The sequence below is a fragment of the Electrona antarctica genome (assembly GCF_951216825.1).
Source record: "Electrona antarctica genome assembly, chromosome: 13".
Classification (NCBI taxonomy): Eukaryota; Metazoa; Chordata; class Actinopteri; order Myctophiformes; family Myctophidae; genus Electrona; species Electrona antarctica.
In genome coordinates this window covers 7,773,137-7,792,713 of record NC_136794.1, presented here as the reverse complement: position 1 = coordinate 7,792,713, position 19,577 = coordinate 7,773,137, and the positions used below count along the sequence as shown (strand labels likewise).

At 42.6% G+C, this 19,577-nt stretch overlaps 1 protein-coding gene across 1 annotated transcript in view; it reads left to right on the top strand.

Moving 5' to 3' along the window:
* Nucleotides 1–2,220: 2,220 nt before the first annotated feature.
* rev1 (REV1 DNA directed polymerase) overlaps nt 2,221–19,577 on the top strand; it is a 29,113-nt gene continuing 11,756 nt past the window's right edge. The window contains exons 1-12 of the mRNA XM_079517589.1: nt 2,221–2,594; nt 4,204–4,279; nt 5,353–5,485; nt 7,454–7,622; nt 10,717–11,283; nt 11,399–12,246; nt 14,705–14,809; nt 15,302–15,418; nt 16,057–16,183; nt 17,744–17,872; nt 18,383–18,537; nt 18,984–19,103. Of these exons, the coding sequence (XP_079373715.1) occupies nt 4,214–4,279; nt 5,353–5,485; nt 7,454–7,622; nt 10,717–11,283; nt 11,399–12,246; nt 14,705–14,809; nt 15,302–15,418; nt 16,057–16,183; nt 17,744–17,872; nt 18,383–18,537; nt 18,984–19,103 (2,536 nt within the window). The 5' untranslated portion in view covers nt 2,221–2,594; nt 4,204–4,213. The remainder of the gene's footprint in view (nt 2,595–4,203; nt 4,280–5,352; nt 5,486–7,453; nt 7,623–10,716; nt 11,284–11,398; nt 12,247–14,704; nt 14,810–15,301; nt 15,419–16,056; nt 16,184–17,743; nt 17,873–18,382; nt 18,538–18,983; nt 19,104–19,577) is intronic.

Sequence of the window (19,577 nt, the reverse complement as noted above, 5' to 3'; positions counted from 1 at the left end):
AGGAAAGATGCTCTGAGGTGAGACTGAGCATGAGACTTCAGTCTTTCTACTTTTATTCAAATCTGGAGTGACGTCAGCACGTTTTTAATGCTCTGACCCATTGCCAGGATGAATCTACAGTCATTTGTAGTATGAATAGAACCTTCAATTTAATCATATTGAATAAGTGAGAAAATTGATGAGGTGAGAGGACCCGAAGAAGGCTCTACAATTTCAGAGCTAAGCTTAATAATACCTGCTCGCTTGCTGACAAGAACTCATTTTCAAGTGTGACAGTCAGTTATTTTCTGCAAGTGACACCAGCAAAATACAGACTAGACAGAGTATAATTGGGATTAACATAGCTCAACATTTTGTTGCGCTCGGGTGGCGCAGTGGTAAAGTCCCTGCCCACCACCGCAGAGGTTGTGGGTTTAAATCCATTGTGGTGCATCTGGCTTTGTCGGGGGGCTCGGGTGTCTATGCAAACACAATTGGCTCGTATTTGTGGGTGATTTCGGCCGCTGCACATATTCCTACAGGCTGGGGCGGCACCTGTCAGCAGGGAGTGTTTCAGAGGCTCTACGTCCTCCCAGGAGGGACTCCTCACTGGCACGTGACGTTAGTCAGTATAGGATCATACAACAGCATTGACAACACAGAAATACGTGTGGGGAGTCAGTAATTGGCATACGACTAAATTGGGGATAAAAAAAAGGCGGTAAAAAATAATAATTGGCTATAAATTAAGAAAAGTTCAACATTTGACAGCATCAAAACAGTGCACAACAAGTGTGCTAGTGAGATCACAGAGGAAGCTATTTTCCGGTGGCAAAAATCCAACTGCCAAACCAAAAGCATAGTAGTGAGTAGTGGCTTTACCTTTACGCCATATTTGGGTCGGCATTTTGATTTTGAGATTTTACCTCAAGTGACAGAGACTGTCTCATTGAATCAGTGGCTTTGTGATGTCCCCTGAAGACTCCTTGGCATCTGGTGGACAGGATCAGTCATTTAATGCTGCCTGCCCTTTATGTGATGTTTTATTATTTGAATATATCTTGGATGGATTATTTGATTACTAATTCTCTTTGTCTTTTTGGAAATCAAACCAGAGAGAGGGAGACAAAGCAGAGAGAGAGAGAGAGAGAGAGAGAGAGAGATTCATTTCATTAGTCATTCTTCAGAGACCTGACTCTTTCTGATTCTCCATCACTATAAGACTACTTCCTTCTCCACCAATAGAAAGTCAGCATGCGAAACCTCAGCATCCTATGTCTGGTACCATAGCAACAGTTAAAGAGAGCAGCCAATAAGGGGCTCTGAGGGGCATGACAAACCATAGATCAATAATATCCCATTTGTAAAGTAGTTCAACTAGATAGTTTATTATTTTATTTTTGTATCTCCAGACCACAAAGTTTGCAGGACTACGACCTAGTTTATTCTAACAAGCAATCTGTCAACAAATAAGCTACGATTCAGGAAATACTACTGCTCTGATCGATTTTGTATTGCAGGTTATTTAGTGCATTGATTTAAACTTCACAGAATATGAATTAACTGGCCTCATGGCCAGTTAATGGCCATCTCCTGAGCTCAGCACAATAGGAACACGTGAGGAGCTGACACTGCCCACCTGCTTCTGATAATAAATAAATAACACGGTGGGGAAGGGTAGCTACTCTGGAAAAGCACTGTGTGGTGGTCGGTCTGTGTTGTGTAAGTTACCTCATGTCACACCGTCTGCAGTGTGAAATTGGGACACCATATTCGGATGCTCTTTTTCGGTAGGCTATTCTGCACATATAAGCAAGCCTCCACGTACCGTCTGCGTCACGGCCGAGTCTGATCCATCAGTGACTTAGTGCACGAGCCAGCCAGGGTTTCTGAGGACAACTGTGCCATCATGATGCCAGACAGTTACACAAAGGAGAGAGAGAGAATACAGTCTGTTTGATGGCTGGCTTTAGGCTGTCGCAGGGAAGCAGCAGCCGCTTAGTCTAGACTGGTCAGGTCACTGACCAGTTCCCTCAACGTGTTTTCCGTTCACAAACATATTATTAACCTATATCCCGGTTTTTGAGGTAAGTATGTAGTATCTGTGACTCTTGTCATGTGAGAATTAAGTGAGAAACTGAAGCATGCCTTCGTGCTCTGCGTCAAAACAGCCCGATCTTCTTATCTATGAGCTCGGCGCTCCACACGATGGCGCCGTGACAACATGATGATGGTGTGAACTGTGAAGCCCGAGAGCAAAACAAGAGGCGGAGCCCCGTGCGTGGCTGGTGTGAGTCGGAAAGAGCGAAAGAGAGATCAGGCGGCCAGAAATGGAGAGCAGCACACCGAGCACAGGGATTGGGAGGGCGAGCGAAATTCTTGAAGAGCCATGGACGTATGACAAAATAATGGGACCACGCTTCAGCAGAATGCGCCTGTAGCTCAATAAAGTCAAGGTTAAGAAGTCGATCTAAACTGTCTTCGTTGAGATCGCTTGCTTGGCGTCCAAGCCAGCCCATGGTGTGATCTGCTCCGTGTGCAGCACGACATTTATACTAGGCTGTTGGATCTCTGCAGAAGTCTGGCTAGCAAAGCCTGTTTGAGGGGATAAAAAGGTAAGCAAGTGACTTCCGCTGGGGGGAACCGACCGACACACTTTGAGCCTGTTGTTTATTTACAGCTGATGGTGCGGATAACGTTAGGTTAACATTGTGTTCACACTTCAACACACTTGGATCCGTGCAACCGGTTCATTGTCTGGCAGTTGTGCAGACTATTTTAATGCACAAAAGACCATGTATAATTCACTTGCTGGAAAATTGACAGAGTGTTCGTTGTCGTGGCGCTGCGACACACATGATTAACTAACGTTACGGTTAGCTCACATTTAGCCTGGTCTACAGAGCCAGTGGTCAACATGTCTACACGTTGCCTGCTTAATAATTCTGGCTTGCACTGAGCGAGTGACATGCTGCTGGCTTTTAACCCAGCCTGGCTTGCCCCGGGGCTTGCCCTTGGTCAGGTTCGGTGAGACCTCTTCTCCTGTCCTTGGCTTATATTATATATATCGTAGTTAATAAAGGACAAATAATAAAGGACAAAAAAAAGTGTGCAAGTGCCTTGCACCTGCAGTCCATGTGTGGAACAGTTAAGCCACTTAATGAACTAGCTCTGTTCAAATTGAAGTAGAATGTCTTTTACTGTAAATTAAAAATATACGGACTAGTATTTCTGTAAATAATGCCACAGCTATTGCATTGTTATTTATTTACGACAGCTTTATTCTCACCATCAAATTATTTCATAACATAATAAACACTTCTTATATGTCTGAATTTAATGTAAGGACCTGTCTTAACACAACTCCTTGCATCCCTGCTCCTCGCGCTTGAATGTTACAATAGTATTAAGCTATAAGTCCTGTTTATTCTCAGGTCAGGGTCCAACATGCCCCCAGTGACCCTGGGCTGTAAAATGAAAGAGGGCCACTTTGTGTAATTAGGCTAGTAACATTTCATGTAGATGTGGAAAAAGAAGACTGGGTTTACTTACAAGAAGTCCAATATTTCAGTAGAAGTGCACTCCTGTTTTTGTTATTTTATCAGTGACAGTGATGATGTGACCCCATTCTGACTGGCTGTGATCTTACTGTCTACTATAAATGCACCTTCATGCTTTATGCCAGAGCTGATTGTAATGCAAATAATAATCACACACACACACACACACACACACACACACACACACACACACACACACACACACACACACACACACGTATGTATGTACAGTATATATCACTGTCACACTCACTGTTGGAAGAAATGGCTTGTTGGCATGTTCAGAAACATAGTCCACACAATTGGCCAGAATGGGGTTTCCCAACCCTGTAGTATGACCAGAGCAGAATAGCCACCATGCATGTATTGTAAAATGATCTGCCATGGATAAGATATTGATTTCAGTTACCGCTCTTAATAGGGAGGATATGTCATCCATAATCATGCCAGAAGGTTGTAACTCTTTAATTTGGAAGATTGATCGGCGGGTTTTGATTGAATGCATGGGGACTGAACCCCAACGGCTAATTAATAATTGCAATATAGTAACATTGATTATAATGTACTTCTGTCTTGATGTCTTGTATTAATTACTAATGCTGGAGTTTTCTCTCTGCCTGTAGAATAGTGGATTATATAAATCTATTTTCAATAATTCTTTCAGGTGGCTCAGTATGAGTCGAGATGGGTGGCAAAGGAAGAGAGCCAATGCCAGTGATGACAATGGTTGGGCTGAGAGGGTAGGTATCTCGGTGGTGGTTGTTGTTGTTTTGTCGGTAAAAACAATGTCCCTGTTAACCCCATTTAGACCTGAGGACGATTCTACAAATGTCTTCTAAATCCTGACAGTTTTCTGAAAAAAAAAATGTTTCTATGTCAGTCGTTCTCAAACATTTTCATGTCAAGGACCGCCAAAAATATATGTAATTGGCCGCCGACCGACCCCATCTGAAAATATGTTGTTCCAGGGACCCCCCAAAAGCAAATATAAATATATTCAAAGATTTGCGCCACATTTTCACGATTTTTCAAAAATAGCAGATCTACAAGCTCGTAGCGTGGCACTCAGTGCTGCGCTATGAGCTTGTAGATCTGCTTTCTTTCAATAGCTAAAGTATAACATAATGCTTAAAACGCCAAAAGGGGTTCCCCGTTCCCGTCCAGAATGGGTTAAAAGGACAGTAATGCAAAAGCGAAAAAATGCTTTATATGCCCAGTAGTCACTCCCTCTGTCAATCTGTATATTTTCACATTCTTTGTTCATTCTGATACTGGTGTATGTGTCATTGTCCTTTGGTAGCTAGAGTTAACTACTACTAACAGGTTAAGTTATAAAAATAATGAGTGTAAGAACTGGATACTTTTGTACTTTAATTAGTAAGTTAATTGGTCGCTGATCATTACACATCTTATTAGCTACACATATGTTATTTAATCTAAAGTTACGCAGATAAACTGTGGAACAATGACATAGGTGAACATACATAGCTGAATGAATAAAATGTTTTAATGCAGTGTGCTGCAACGTGTACTCGTGTAGGTACATTTTTAATGTGTTGCCATGCATTAGCCATAACACCAAAAGCTTTTTATTTGCTTTTGAAGAGTGCCTTGGTACAAGAGTGCCTTGGTACCTTTTTTGTTCAACTTAGGTGCTATCATTATTTACTTATTTGTTTATAATGTAGTTTATTTAAAAAATCCATATTGCTGGCCATTGAAGGCCAATGGTTCTATAAGCAGAGCGGTTTTCAAACTAGAAGTCTCCCCTTCCCTTTATCTCTTTGTCTTTGTTCCACTTCTGTCTCTGTAGGGGGGATACATGGCTGCCAAGGTGTCCAAGCTGGACGAACAGTTTAAATTGGACGCGCCGAGAGAAAAACAGAAGGAGGGGGCATGTTCCAACATCTTCAGTGGAGTGTCCATCTATGTCAATGGGTATACAGGTAACACTACTCCATCTAATTCCAACACTGTTATTTATTGGATTTAGAAAGATCAGGCAGGCACTTGCAGCCGGATCTTCCTTTATATATAATCATCATCCCTTCATCCTAATGAAAGCCGTTATCTATATTCATAGACCTGCACAGTAGAGTCAGTGAGGTCATTTAACCCATTCAGGCCTGACGTCGAAATTAAAAAAAAAAAAGTTTTCTAAATCATGACAATTTTCGAAAAGATTTGAGGCACATTTTAACGATTTTTCAAAAATAGCAGACCTACAAGTTCATAGCGCGCCACTCGGTGGCGCGCTATGAGCTTGTAGATCTGCTATTTTTCTATAGCTAAATTATAACAATGTTTAAAACACCAAAACGGGTTCCCGCCCCAAAATGGGTTAATGGTTAATGTGGTTAAACGCTAACGTGACATGGATGCGTTCCAGGTCTCAATGGATTAAAGTTCAGCTAATAGACATAAGTGTTGGTGTACACTGTGGAAATTAAAGACAGGATGTTAGCAGTTCTGAACTACTGTCTATCCACCACCGCTTTTGTTCTTTCAACTCATTCATTCTTTCTCATTGTTGGTTTGTCTGTAACTCTGCTGCCCACACTTCTACACTAGCTTGCCCTGCCTCACTTTCCCATTGATCCATGCTTCCTGTCTGCCGTACTGTACTGGATATGTAAAAGATCTCTTAAGAATAACCACAGCGTGATGAAAGCCTGCTTGCAGCATGCTCCTGCTATGACTGCTGTGTTATTGATTTTAAGCCTTCATCACTCCGTCCCAAAAGAATTAGAGTTAGAAAAATCTAACTGTGTGTGTGTGTGTGTGTGTGTGTGTGTGTGTGTGTGTGTGTGTGTGTGTGTGTGTGTGTGTGTGTGTGTGTGTGTGTGTGTGTGTGTGTGTGTGTGTGTGTGTGTGTGTGTGTGTGTGTGTGTGTGTGTGTGTGTGTGTGTGTGTGTGTGTGTGTGTGTGTGTGTCTGTGTGTGTGTGTGTGTTAAAATAAAATAAATATCATTAACCTGAGGCCAATTAAAAAAAAAAGGCTTCTAAGTTTTCTGAAAAACCTATGTTTCTACGTCAGTGGTGCTCAACCTTTTTCATGTCAAGGACCCCCAGAATAATCTGTATTTGACCGCGGACCCCCATCTGAAAATATGTTTTTCCAGGGACTCCCCCAGAAGCAAAGATTTGAGTTAAAAAACGTTCGCTATGAAAGAATCACATGACATTCTGGTACATGAGCTAAGTTAGCCAACATTGTTAATGTGCATTTCTTGTAAGTTGAAATGTATGCTTGATTATCCAGACCCTGTGTCTGTCTAGAAGGTGATTTGTTTCCTCCAGCATGTTTCACGAGTGTGCCTTGGAGAAGATTGTGCAATGATATTTGTTTAAGCGTGAGATTGTTCATTTGCAACCTGATTTTGATTAGATAAATTTGATATACAGTATAGTATACTGTATACATGCATAGTATGATACAGTAAGTTCCATAGGAAAGTTGACAGATTAGTTGTTGTGCCGGTGAGGTAAAGAAACCCCAGAGGGGCTTATGCGAGAACCTCACTGTTTTTAATTACATACAATATAAACTTATTTACATTAAAAAAGGTGATAGTTTGACGTACGATTCACCTTGTATTAGAAGCCATGGTTCTGCTTTATATTTATAGTATTGCATAAAGTCTGATGCTTCAATCACCATAATTTCAGAGTGATGAATTAATTTAACCAAATTTCAGATTTCACTTGGCACAGGGAAAGATTATAGCCTCACCCCCTTACTCTGTGGAATGTCTGCCCTTGGCTTCAACTTGATGGGCTTTCCACCTTATTAGTCAGCCTATCCATCATGTTTATGGGCCTAGGTGACAAGCGAGCGGGATAACTTTGTTTGGTTCTTGCTATTTTTTTGGTTGTTTCGTTTTTTAATCATTTGTCCTGTCGTTTTGGAATAGAACCGGGTGCAGATGAGATGCGGCGACTGATGATGCTGCACGGGGGCCAGTACCATGTCTACTATTCCCGAGCCAAGACCACCCACATCATCGCCAATAATTTGCCCAACACCAAAATTCAGGAGCTCAAGGGGGAGAAGGTCGTCCGGCCAGAATGGATCACTGACAGGTTAGTTTAAATTTGAAGTGTATATAAAATGTTTCGGCAGGTCCACAAACAGCGGAGCCAGTCCTAAAAGACAGATGTGTTACAGACTGTCAGTCAGCTGGTTGGCCTAGCAACGGGCGAACTGATGGCAGGGCAAGCGTCCCTCCAGACTATGAGATGTAGTCTATCCTCGTTAACTAGCCAGAATTCCAGAGCAAATGACCCCCAGCCTATGGGATGCTTGGTGGCCTAACAACTACAGTATATCTAGTCCATTCAGGCCTGACGTCGAAATGTAAAAAAATGTCTTCTAAATCGTGACAATTTTCGGAAAGATTTGAGGCACATTTTAACGATTTTTCAAAAATGGCAGACCTACAAGTTCATAGCGCGGCACCGAGTGCCGCACTATGAGCTTGTAGATCTGCTATTTTTCAATAGCTAAATTATAACGTAATGTATGTAACACCAAAAGGGGTTCCCGCTCAAAATGGGCTAGTCGTATCCCCTACATTGAATATAGATGTCTCTCCAGACATATCTAAAGGCGGTTGGTGATGTCCGGTTGTCTGGCTACACAAGCCTATGGAATTTGCTATGTACTTTGATGTTTCCCGGGTGGATGATGAACCCTACAGACCTTTGTCACCTTTTTGGACTTTCCTTTTGCACCACCCTTTTCGTCAAAGTTTCAAATTGTACACATCATTTCTCAAAATCAAACGGGCTGCCAGGAAACATGGATCAGCAATACGTCTTGGTGCTGCTAGCAGTGCTACCCGTTTTGGACTGAGGCCGATTCTAAAAACGATTCTAAATCCTGACCGTTATGAAAAACCTCAAATATTTATATAGTAGAATCAAAAACATTTGTTTATAGGGTCAATATAAGTAAATTAAATGAATAATACATGATGACCCTTCCACAGGTGTAGCTTTTTCATATTCATCACACATTTTGTAATTTTCAGCTACAGTAGGCCTTGAATAGGTAAAAATGTAAAAGTGTTCTGAAATTGTACATTTAAATATGCAAATTAGGCATTATCTAGGATAATATGCAAAACAATATATGAAAAGGCTACTACTGTGGAAGGTTTATCGTATATGAATTCACTTATATTGATCCTATAAACAATTTAATATATGTATGGTTTTGCCCAGTCAATTCATGATTAACGTTCCAATTTTGGACTAAGAACCAGTTCCCAACCGCTGGAAAAGGGGCCTTAAGCTGCTATTAGCAATAATATGTCAAAATGTCCCCCAAAAAAATGTGTCTCTGTGACACATCTAGGGGCCGCAATCTGCATTCAAAGATTTTCCTAGAGGCTTTGTCATTGGTCGATTTGCCTGTCTGCTTCCTGAATGGTTAGTCATTGCGACCAGGTTATTTTTTCGACCAATGACAAAGCTTCTAGGAACATCTTTGAATGCAGATTGCGGCCCCTAGATGTGTCACAGAGACTAAACGTTTTTGCTGGCTGTCTGAATACCCAAAAAAAAGGTCATTAAAATGTTGACATTATTGCTTATAGCAGCTTTAGTGTTGTCCTGGACATTCAGCTCTCTTTCAAGGCACACATTGCAGCGGCCACTCGATCCTGTAAGGTTTACATTCTTCATTCGAAGGAACAGACCCTTCCCCACCCAGGAGTCAGCCCACCCAGCTCCGTATTCAGACATCAGTCATATCAAAACTTGACTACTGCAACTCGCTCCTTATTGGCGTCCTGGCATGTGCACTTAAGCCCCTCCAAATGATCCAGAATTCCGCAGCATGCTTGGTCTTCAACCAGCCAAAATTGTCACATCTCCCCCCTCTTTTCTGCTCCCTCCATTGGCTCCCAGTTACTGCCTGCACAGAGTACAAAAACACATAACACTGATGATGGCCTACAAAGCAACCAAAGCTATGGCACCCCCATAACTTCAAAGCCTGATCCAATCCTACAACCCCTCCCGCTCACTCAGATCAGCGAACACAGGGAAACGGTCAGAACCTTCCCTAAAACATCCGGGACAGCACTCCACACGTCCAAGACTCTTCTTCCTTCTGGCTCCCCAACTGTGGAGCGAACTCCCCATTGCCGTTAGAACTGCAGACTAACCCCCCTATCTTCCGCCGTAATTTGAAGGCTCACCACTTCAGACTTCAACTTAGCCTGTATTGCCCTAGCCTTGATGGCCTTGCATGCTTATGCAAAGGCTAAAATGTCATTTTAGATGGCATGTTATGTAGACTAGCCAGGTTAATTTGCAGACCTGGCATCCTACAGTGTGTATAGTTTAAATGTACAGATTGTTTTTTTTTAAATATAATCGTTGCTGTCGGGAGGAAACCTCGTAACTCAATTTTTGAGGGTTTCTTTTGGCATAAATCAGTGCTGTTGAACACCCTTTACGTCTGTGTGTTGTTTCGAAAATATTGAACCAATGGAAAGTAGTAAAAAGTGCTTTGGACAAAACCTCTTAAGTCCATTGGACCCTCAAAATGTCTGCTAAAGCAACTAACTCCACCACCTCTCCCCTCGCAAGGAAGTAATTGACAATATATAAAGTTACAACACTAACTTTGATGAGGCTGTATTGCTTTGTTTTAAAAATATAAGGTTTTCTTAATTTCCTGAAAATTTTATATTTTTAATTTCCTGAAAAATGAACATTTTGGAGTTATGAGGTTTCCTCCAGACAGCAGAGATATTATACTTTTAAACTGATAATATAGGTTATTGGTTTATTACTATTTCTATGAATTAGTAACTCCACCACCTCTCCCCACCACCTCTCCCCCTCTCAAGGAAGTAATTGACAATATATAAAGTTACAACACTAACTTTGATGAGGCTGTATTGCTTTGTTTTAAAAATATAAGGTTTTTTTAATTTCCTGAAAAATGTATATTTTTAATTTCCTTAAAAATGAACATTTTGGAGTTATGAGGTTTCCTCCAGACAGCAGAGATATTATACTTTTAAACTGATAATATAGGTTATTGGTTTATTACTATTTCTATGAATTTGATGTATTACCCTCGTATTTACCCGCTTACTGTAAATCACCAAATGCCTAAATTGTTAATTGTTTAATTTGACATCTTTTGTTTTAAAAACAGCCTCAAGGCTGGGCGTCTCCTGTCTCATCTGCAGTACCAGCTCTACGCTAAGCAGAAAGGACTGAGCTTCCCCGGCACCAATGTCCATCAGAACCACGAGACGGCAGGACCCAGCCATGCACTGCCGGCGCTGCACAGTTTCCATCCAACCCTTCAACCGCCACAGGGCAGCACGCAGGCTCCCGTCCTCAACCACGAGAAGCTCTCGTCCAGTCGGCAAAACGACTCCCCCGGTCCCGACTGCAACCCGATGCGTCCAGACAACTTCCACCCTCCTCAACCCGGCTTTCCCAATCCCCAGTCAACCCATTCGGCATCCATCCACCAGGGCCCTCAGGCCAGGCACAACAACAGTGCACACCCAAAACACTCGAGTGCATCACACCCTGTCCCAAAACCAAGCACTATGTTGAACTGCATCCGGCCACCCCCACCTTACAGCCACACAAAGTCAAGTATCATGCCCTCTAATCCCAGCCTCCAGTGCAAACCAAGCCACACACCACCTCAGACCACCTTGTCCTTCAATTCCCTCCAGCATAGCTACAGGGAACGGGACACAAAATTGTGAGTTTTCTTTTAAATGTTTTCTGTACACGTTGCCAGTGTTTTGTCACTATGAAGACACAAATCTTGGCATTTGTTTCTCTCGTTGATCTTTCTCTCTCTTTCTGTTTCACAGAAATGGATCACATGGATCTCTGACCTCTTTAGACTTGACACTCCACTCTAAAATGAACGGAGTGCAACAATGTAGAAGTGAAGATCCCTCTGAGGAAACACCCCTAACCAATGGACATACTCACCCTGTCAATGGTGCCTTAAAGCCTCTGGATCTTTCCCCTAGTCCTGATCAAAACACTTGCGACAAGGACAGGCCCCGGTGCAGACTCAAGAGCCCAGAGTATATTAAACCCACAAGCCCCCCAGTGCACCACCAGTCCAAACCGGACCCATACATTTTCCCCCACAGCCCTCCGAGGCAGTCGTCTGACCCTTCCTTCGTTCCTCCACCCTTGGCCAACTCGCAGGTAGCCGGTGAACAGAGAGCCAAACCCCCGCCACCTACGTACCAGGAGGCCATCGCCACTAAAGCCTCCCACCCACCGTCGCCACCTCATCCATGCCCTCAGCCGCCAAATCAGTCCGACTCCTCCAGCCCTGGAAAGACGCATTCCTCCTCCTCTGCCTCCCTTTCGTCCTCTGCTGTTGTTCGATTGAACGGAGGTCACCACCACCACCACAATGCCTTTTCATCAAACTCCACCTCGCCAAAAACAAACGACTTATCAGCCGGTACCTGTCCATCCGATACTCCCGCTAACAAAAGCGTCGTGTCGTCTGTGGAACAGATGGCGGCGCCGCAGACGGGCGGCATTATCTCAGAGTACTACTCGCACTCGCGCTATCACCAGATCTCCACGTGGAGGATTGGTTTCTCAGAGTACGTTAATGAACTGCACAGCAGACGGCGAACGGCAGGGAGAGCCACGTTTCCCGGCAAAGATCGACTGAAGACCGAGAGCCAAGGTAGGACAGGCATGACTGATAATGAGTGAGTTGTGTGGATTAGCCCATTTTGACCTGAGTCAGTCGTTCTTCGATTTTTCAAAAATAGCAGACCTACAAGCTCGTAGCGCGCCACTCGGTGGTGCGCTATGAGCTTGTAGATCTGCTATTTTTCAATAGCTAAAGCATAACATAATGCTAACACCAAAAGGGGTTCCCGCCCAAAATGTGTTGGTATTGCTTTTCCCTATAGATCAATTCTCTTCAACACTCAGATTTCGGGGCCGCGACTTGTTCTTCACTCTTTTATGAGTGCCTTTTATCTTTGAACAGCATGTGCTGTGCTCATAAAGTCTGTTTGCGGGCTCTAGTAAACATCTGAAGACATGCCACTGGATGGATTCAAAAACACACATAATGTAGCCACTCTGTGGCTGTCACAGGTGTAATCAATTCATCACTACTGATATGAGAGAGCGGTGGTTCTCAACCTTTTTTCACCAAGTACCACCAGTATTTGGCTCTCCACATACCACCATTATGACTTAGGTTAAAATACAGTAGCGTACACCTAACTTATCGCATCCTATTCACACAGGAGGCAAATTAACCCATTTAGACCTGAGGACGATTCTACAAACGTCTTCTAAATCCTGACAGTGTTCTTGAAAAACCCATGTTTCTATGTCTGTTGTTCTCAAACATTTTCATGTCAAGGACCCCCAAAAATATATGTAATTGGCCGCCGGCCCCCGTCTGAAAATATGGTGTTCCACTGTTCCAGGGACAGAAGCAAAGATTTGAGTTAAAAACCTTCGCTCCGAAATAATATACATTCAAACATTTGCGCCACATTTTCGCGATTTTTCTAAAATAGCAGATCTACAATCTCGTAGCGCGACACTCGGTGCCACGCTATGAGCTTGTAGATCTGCTATTTTCCAATAGCTAAAGTATAACATAATCCTTAAAACACCAAAAGGGGTTCCCCGTCCTGAAGGGGTTAATTCTAATTAATATATATAAAAATATATAAGAATAATATAACAGAGAGAGAGAGAGAGAGAGAGAGAGAGAGAGAGAGAGAGAGACAACAGACTCAGGCTGAGAATCACTGAGAAAGAGCATAGTCCGTTCTCAACAACGATTTAAATTTACTCATGTCTTACCAACCCCCCCAACTCCCTTTGATCTGCCAGTGGGAGAATTCTATCTCATTGATGGCCTAGTAATGCTGATGTCGACATGCAGGCAATGCATCTTCTGTCGTTTAGGTTGAGAATACAACAATGAATGTATGCATATCGCTGTATTCTGGATCGTTGCATGATTATGACAAATGGGATTTTGTGATTACAGTTTCATTGCAAGCAGCATTGCAGAATAACGACCTATTCTGTGGTGCCATGGGTATACAAACGGATCAAATATGTTGAGAATTGCGTTCCTAAAATATTTTCATTGCACATCAATAAATCAACATAAATGTGTTTTCTATTTCACCATGGTCCTCAAAAAAAACTTCACATCAATATATTTGATGGGAGTCATGGGACCATACATGAAAACATGTTTGCATAGAACTACTGGCATTGCCTTTTTTAGTTTTTTGGGCAGAAAAACAACCCTTCAGAATAAAATAGAACAGCGCACATCCTCCGATCTTGGTGCTGAGCCAAACTGTTAAAGTACTGTCTACAGTACTGACAGGGTTGTTTTTCTGAAGAAAAGCAAAGGCTCGCAACTCCCTTTTGTAATGCTCCACGTTTCGACTGGTATTGATCTTTTTCAAGATACTTGAAAAAGATCAATACCAATACCGGTCGAAACGTTGTATGTCCTGCCTGCTGTGATTGTGAATAAAATACGTGCAGCATTACAAAAGTGAGTTGCGAGCCTTTGCTTTTCTTCAGAAAAACAACCCTGTCAGTACTGTTTCAGGAAGGAAACGCACAAGTGATGAGTCTTAACTACTCGAAGCACGCTCAGTAGTGATTTGTTTAGACCATGGTCAAATTCCAATACCCAAAATCTACTCACTCCAGCATGGCAGTGTTACGGGGAAAGTGGTGACCTGCCGAAATATGTGACCATCTTGTGGCGTTCACATAACGTACATGGAGGTCTTTTTTTTAAATACGTGGCCTAAAATACCGCTAGGTTGAACTCTGCTAAACAAACCGCAATGATTTATGTTCGGACACTTGACGTTATGCGACGTCTACTCGTCACATATTTCATCAGGTCACCCATTTCAATGTAACAGCGAAATGGAGTGACCGAGTGTGTGAGCGAGTGGCCGAGATGTTTGGTATTGGAATTTAGCTCATGTGAACACCTCTGATTCGCCAGTGCACTCAACAGCAGAACATCAAAACCAGTATTTGTGAACAGACAAAAATCTTAATCTCATTAATGTACTATTAATTGCATACTGACAATTTTCTTCCTCTATACGTTTTGTGTGTGTTTGTGTTAGGCACGTTGGCATCTCTAAGTGTTAAGAGTAACACCTGCATTCTTCATGTGGACATGGACTGCTTTTTTGTGTCTGTGGGGATCAGACATCGACCAGAGCTAAAAGGCAAGGGGCCGATCTACTGTGTGTGTGTGTGTGTGTGTGTGTGTGTGTGTGTGTGTGTGTGTGTGTGTGTGTGTGTGTGTGTGTGTGGTGTGTGGTGTGTGGTGTGTGGTGTGTGGTGTGTGTGTGGTGTGTGGTGTGTGGTGTGTGGTGTGTGGTGTGTGGTGTGTGGTGTGTGTGTGTGTGTGTGTGTGTGTGTGTGTGTGTGTGTGTGTGTGTGGTGTGTGGTGTGTGGTGTGTGGTGTGTGGTGTGTGGTGTGTGTGTGGTGTGTGGTGTGTGGTGTGTGGTGTGTGGTGTGTGGTGTGTGGTGTGTGGTGTGTGGTGTGTGGTGTGTGGTGTGTGGTGTGTGTGTGTGTGTGTGTGTGTGTGTGTGTGTGTGTCGTGTGTGTGTCTGGAACCAACACATTCTCATCATGGCACTATATACAATGCATAAACATCCAATCAAACCAAATGCGTTCCTAATACATGCATTTTCCTGGTAATTCTCGCAGGGAAACCAGTAGCTGTGACCAGTAACCGCGGGCCGGGTCGTGTGGCTCTTAGACCCGGGGCTGATCCTCAGCTGGAGCAGCAGCACTACCAAAGGAAGCGATCTCTTGCTCATTCTGGTGAGGGTCGTCCGTCGTACCCTGTCCATTTCACACTTAACAGATGTGCACAACCCAGAAATGATGCCCAATACAGCACATTTTCCTACAGTATTGGCAGGGTCAAACCTGAGGGGCCGCAGCATGCCACTTTGGCAGGTCTGTGTAGATATCGGGACAAACGGATATTGGTGGCAAATAGGAAATATTGGTGTTGTTGGATACACTATTGTATCTATGTATTGGCCATTTATTTACGTGATCTTAAATTGCGAGTGCGTTTTCTTCTCAGTCGGAACTCGAAAACGAGCTCCCTTAACTATCGGTGTCCCTCACTCCACCTGACTCCCGCCCTTACTCATTAAGTTGAGTTCATTATTTATGATGCATTGTCACCGCAAGGATCATCATTTGAGTTAACTATTGAAAAGGCTCCATACTGATAGTTTTGGTAACAATGGAACGGCTTAAGAATCAGCAGTGAGTCAAGGACAAGCAGTAGACCTCCTGCACCCTAAAAAACAATTATCACAGAAGAAGAAAAACTAAATTCTGTCATGAACGAATAAGATTATCGATCATTCGGACCAATTCTTTAAAACAGGTGATGCAAATGCTTCTCATGTTTTGGCTATACTGAATGCACCCTTGTGTTCTAGAGAGTCATGACGGGGACCTAGAGGAAGCACTGCCACCAGAGAGTCTCGGTGTCCACACCAACGGAGTGGACCAGGATGTTACTACATTCTCCATGGCAGAGATTGCGTCCTGCAGCTATGAGGCCAGGTAATATAGATGAACAAATGATCATCCACCATTTTTTCCTGATCTTGTACATTTTAAACACATTTATAAGTCGAAGAGGAACTAACCAGGTGCTCAACAGAGATGGCAAAACGTAATAATGATAAAAAGGTGCTCACACACGGATCAAAAACGGGATCAAGACATAGATAAAAAGAGAGGATCCAGGCACTTTCGACCAACAAGGTCTTCATCAGGGCAAGAATGACAGAAGGGCATTCTTTTTTTTTCAATTTACGTTTTATTGAATTTTAACATTTAACATACATGAAAACGAAACGACTGACAATTGACAATACATACAACCGAAAACAAAACAAGACAATATACGTACAATACACACAAGGGGAGATGTCTGCCTCTCTTTATCGATGATCATTCATAATACATAAGTACCTCAAACAGGAGCATATACAGGTTAAACAGGTTTAACTGAAACTATACAAAATCAGGTCTTATGGTAGAAACATGAGCAATCCATCTAAACCAGTTATCTGTGAAGACTTCAACTTGACCTCTGAAGCTGAATGTAATTCTCTCCATAATAAATATACTATAGATTAAATCAATCCATTCATTTATAGTTGGTATTACATTTGTAAGCCACTTTTTTGTTAAGGCTTTTTTGGATGCCACCAGCAATACCCTCAATAGATACTGATCCTGCTTTACAAATTGAAGTCCCTCCAGATCTGCAAGATACATGGTTTTAAAATCAAAAGGAATGTCAACACCAAAAACTGCTTCCAGGACACTGTGGACACTTCTCCAAAATGGAACCACAGAAGGGCAACTCCAGAACACATGAAAATGTTTCCCCACAGAGTCTCCAACAGTCCGACTGATACGTGTAATGTCTTTTCTGGGCTGGAGTGCAAAAGAAACGACTCACATTTTTCCAGCTGAATTCTCTCCATGTGGGGGAACTACTCATTTTCCACTGATGTTTACATATTCTTTCCCATTCTTCTGCTGATATAGTAAGGTTGCCCTCTGCTTCCCATCTTGCTTTATATTTATATCTTTATATTCAGAGTATTATCTCCTTTCATGTTTTGAAGCACTACATATAAATTTGAAACTATCTTTTGATAAGTAGAGCCTGCATACGCATTTTGGAAAATCTTAATGATCTCTACTCCTGTTGCATCTTCTCTTCTTAATAGCTTTCTATTTATAAAGTCTCTGATTTGTAGGTACCTAAAAAGGTCCTGATTCTGTAAATTAAATTTGTCTTTCAGGTCCTGGAAGCTCATCACATTACCCTGTTTTAAAAGAGTACAATATGCAGAGAGGCCATTCCCAATCCAACCTCTAAACCTCATGTCATGTGTACTAGGTCTGAAGTCTGAATAGAAGGGCATTCTTGCCCTGATGAAGACCTTGTTGGTCGAAACATGTTGGCAGTTGCCTATTTAATTCAGTTCCTCGTTTTTAACTTTGAGTGCCCGGATCCTCTCCCTTTTTATCTCTTTATCTACATTCATAAGTCGTTTGCGATACTGGGATCGTTGATGTCTGGTTGTTGGTTGCATCTCTCAGGCAGGCGGGGGTGAAGAATGGGATGTTATTTGGCAAGGCCAAACAACTGTGTCCGACCCTACAGTCCGTCCCATATGATTTTGAGGCTTACAAAGACGTGGCTCTCACGATGTATGAAATCCTAGCCAGGTAAGACTTCCTCCTCCTTTTAAATCTGGCACTGTTAATTTAAATCAGATGTTAAAGGAGCATTCAGTGATTTGGGTGATTTGGAGAAAAAAAACGGTCCACCCGGTAACAAGATGTGCACATGCACACGCTCTACAGTGGACCAACAGCACGTGCACCAATGCCCGCCCCACTCGATCATGATTGGAGGAAGGCCCCTCTCATCCTGATTGGATGAAGGCTTTGCCACCCAAAGCCCAAACCGAAACTAGGGTTTTTGACCCCAGGGGCTCACTGGGGACATGGAGGAACTCCTTATATGGTCAGCACACTTTATAGTAGGGAGGATTATCCAAAAAATAAGTGATATTTGAATTAAGTGAAATCACTGAATATACCTTTAACAAATTTGTACAGTCTCCGATTTTACAAATGGATATATTACCAACTGGTCTTCCATTCTGTTCTCTGTTCGTCTCTCCTTGTCCTGTGCCACACATTGTACGAATCAAACCACTCTTCCGTTTGCAGTTATACATATGACATTGAGGCACTGAGCTGTGATGAGGTGTTGATAGATGGCGCCACCTCGCTGTCTGAGTTGGGCGTCGGGCCAGAGGAGCTAGCCAGAGCCATCAGAACGGACATCAAGGAGAAGACGGGTTGCTCTGCCTCGGTGGGCATGGGTGAGTGGGTATACCTCCTGGACCTTTAACCCATTTAGACCTGAGGACGATTCCACAAATGTGTTCGAAATCCTGACAGTTTTATGAAAAAACCCATGTTTCTATGTCAGTCGTTCTCTCAAACATTTTCATGTCAAGGACCCCCAAAAATATATGTAATTGGCCACCGACCCCCATCTGAAAATATGTTGTTCCAGGAACCCCCCCAGAAGCAAAGATTTGAGTTAAAAACGTTCACTCTGAAAGAATATATATTCAAAGATTTGCACCACATTTTCAAGACTTTAGTGCCACGCTATGAGCTTGTAGGTCTGCTATTTTTTCAATAGCTAAAGTATAACATAATGCTTAAAAAGGGGTTCCCGCCCAGAATGGGTTAATTGTCTCTGTTGATAAAAATCCATCAAAATCCTAGGAAACCAATTATGGCATTTCAACCTTACCAGGGTCCAACATCCTGTTGGCGCGGTTGGCGACTCGAAAGGCCAAGCCAGATGGGCAGTACTTCCTGAAGTCGGAGGAAGTGGATGATTTTATCAGGGACTTGTCGGTGACCAGCCTGCCAGGTAGAGAAACAACACCACCTGCTGGTCATTCCCACGAATACAGTACAATTAAAGGAGAATTCCATGCTAGAAGGCTTTCTTACCTTTTATTTGTAGTTGTTACGTCCCCTCCAAAGAGGTCCAGGTGTTATTTTGTGCAAAAGTGCATTATTGGCTATTTCTCCTACCATAAGCCCTCAATGGGGGTTGGGTTTTTGTGCTAATTCACTTATTTCCATCGAAATGTGTGCCGCTTGGGATACTATTTACATTATGAAGAGAGGATATATATAAAAAAAAAAGATTTTTGAACGATGTAAATAAGCAAATTAGCACCCCATAGCCCCATTCAATTCAATGCAATTCAATTCAAATCATTGAGGGCTTACAGTATGGTAGGGGAAATAGCCAATAATGCGCTTTTGCACAAAATAACACCTGGACCTCTTTGGTGCGGACCTAACAACTGCAACAAAAGTTAAGAAAGCCTTCTAG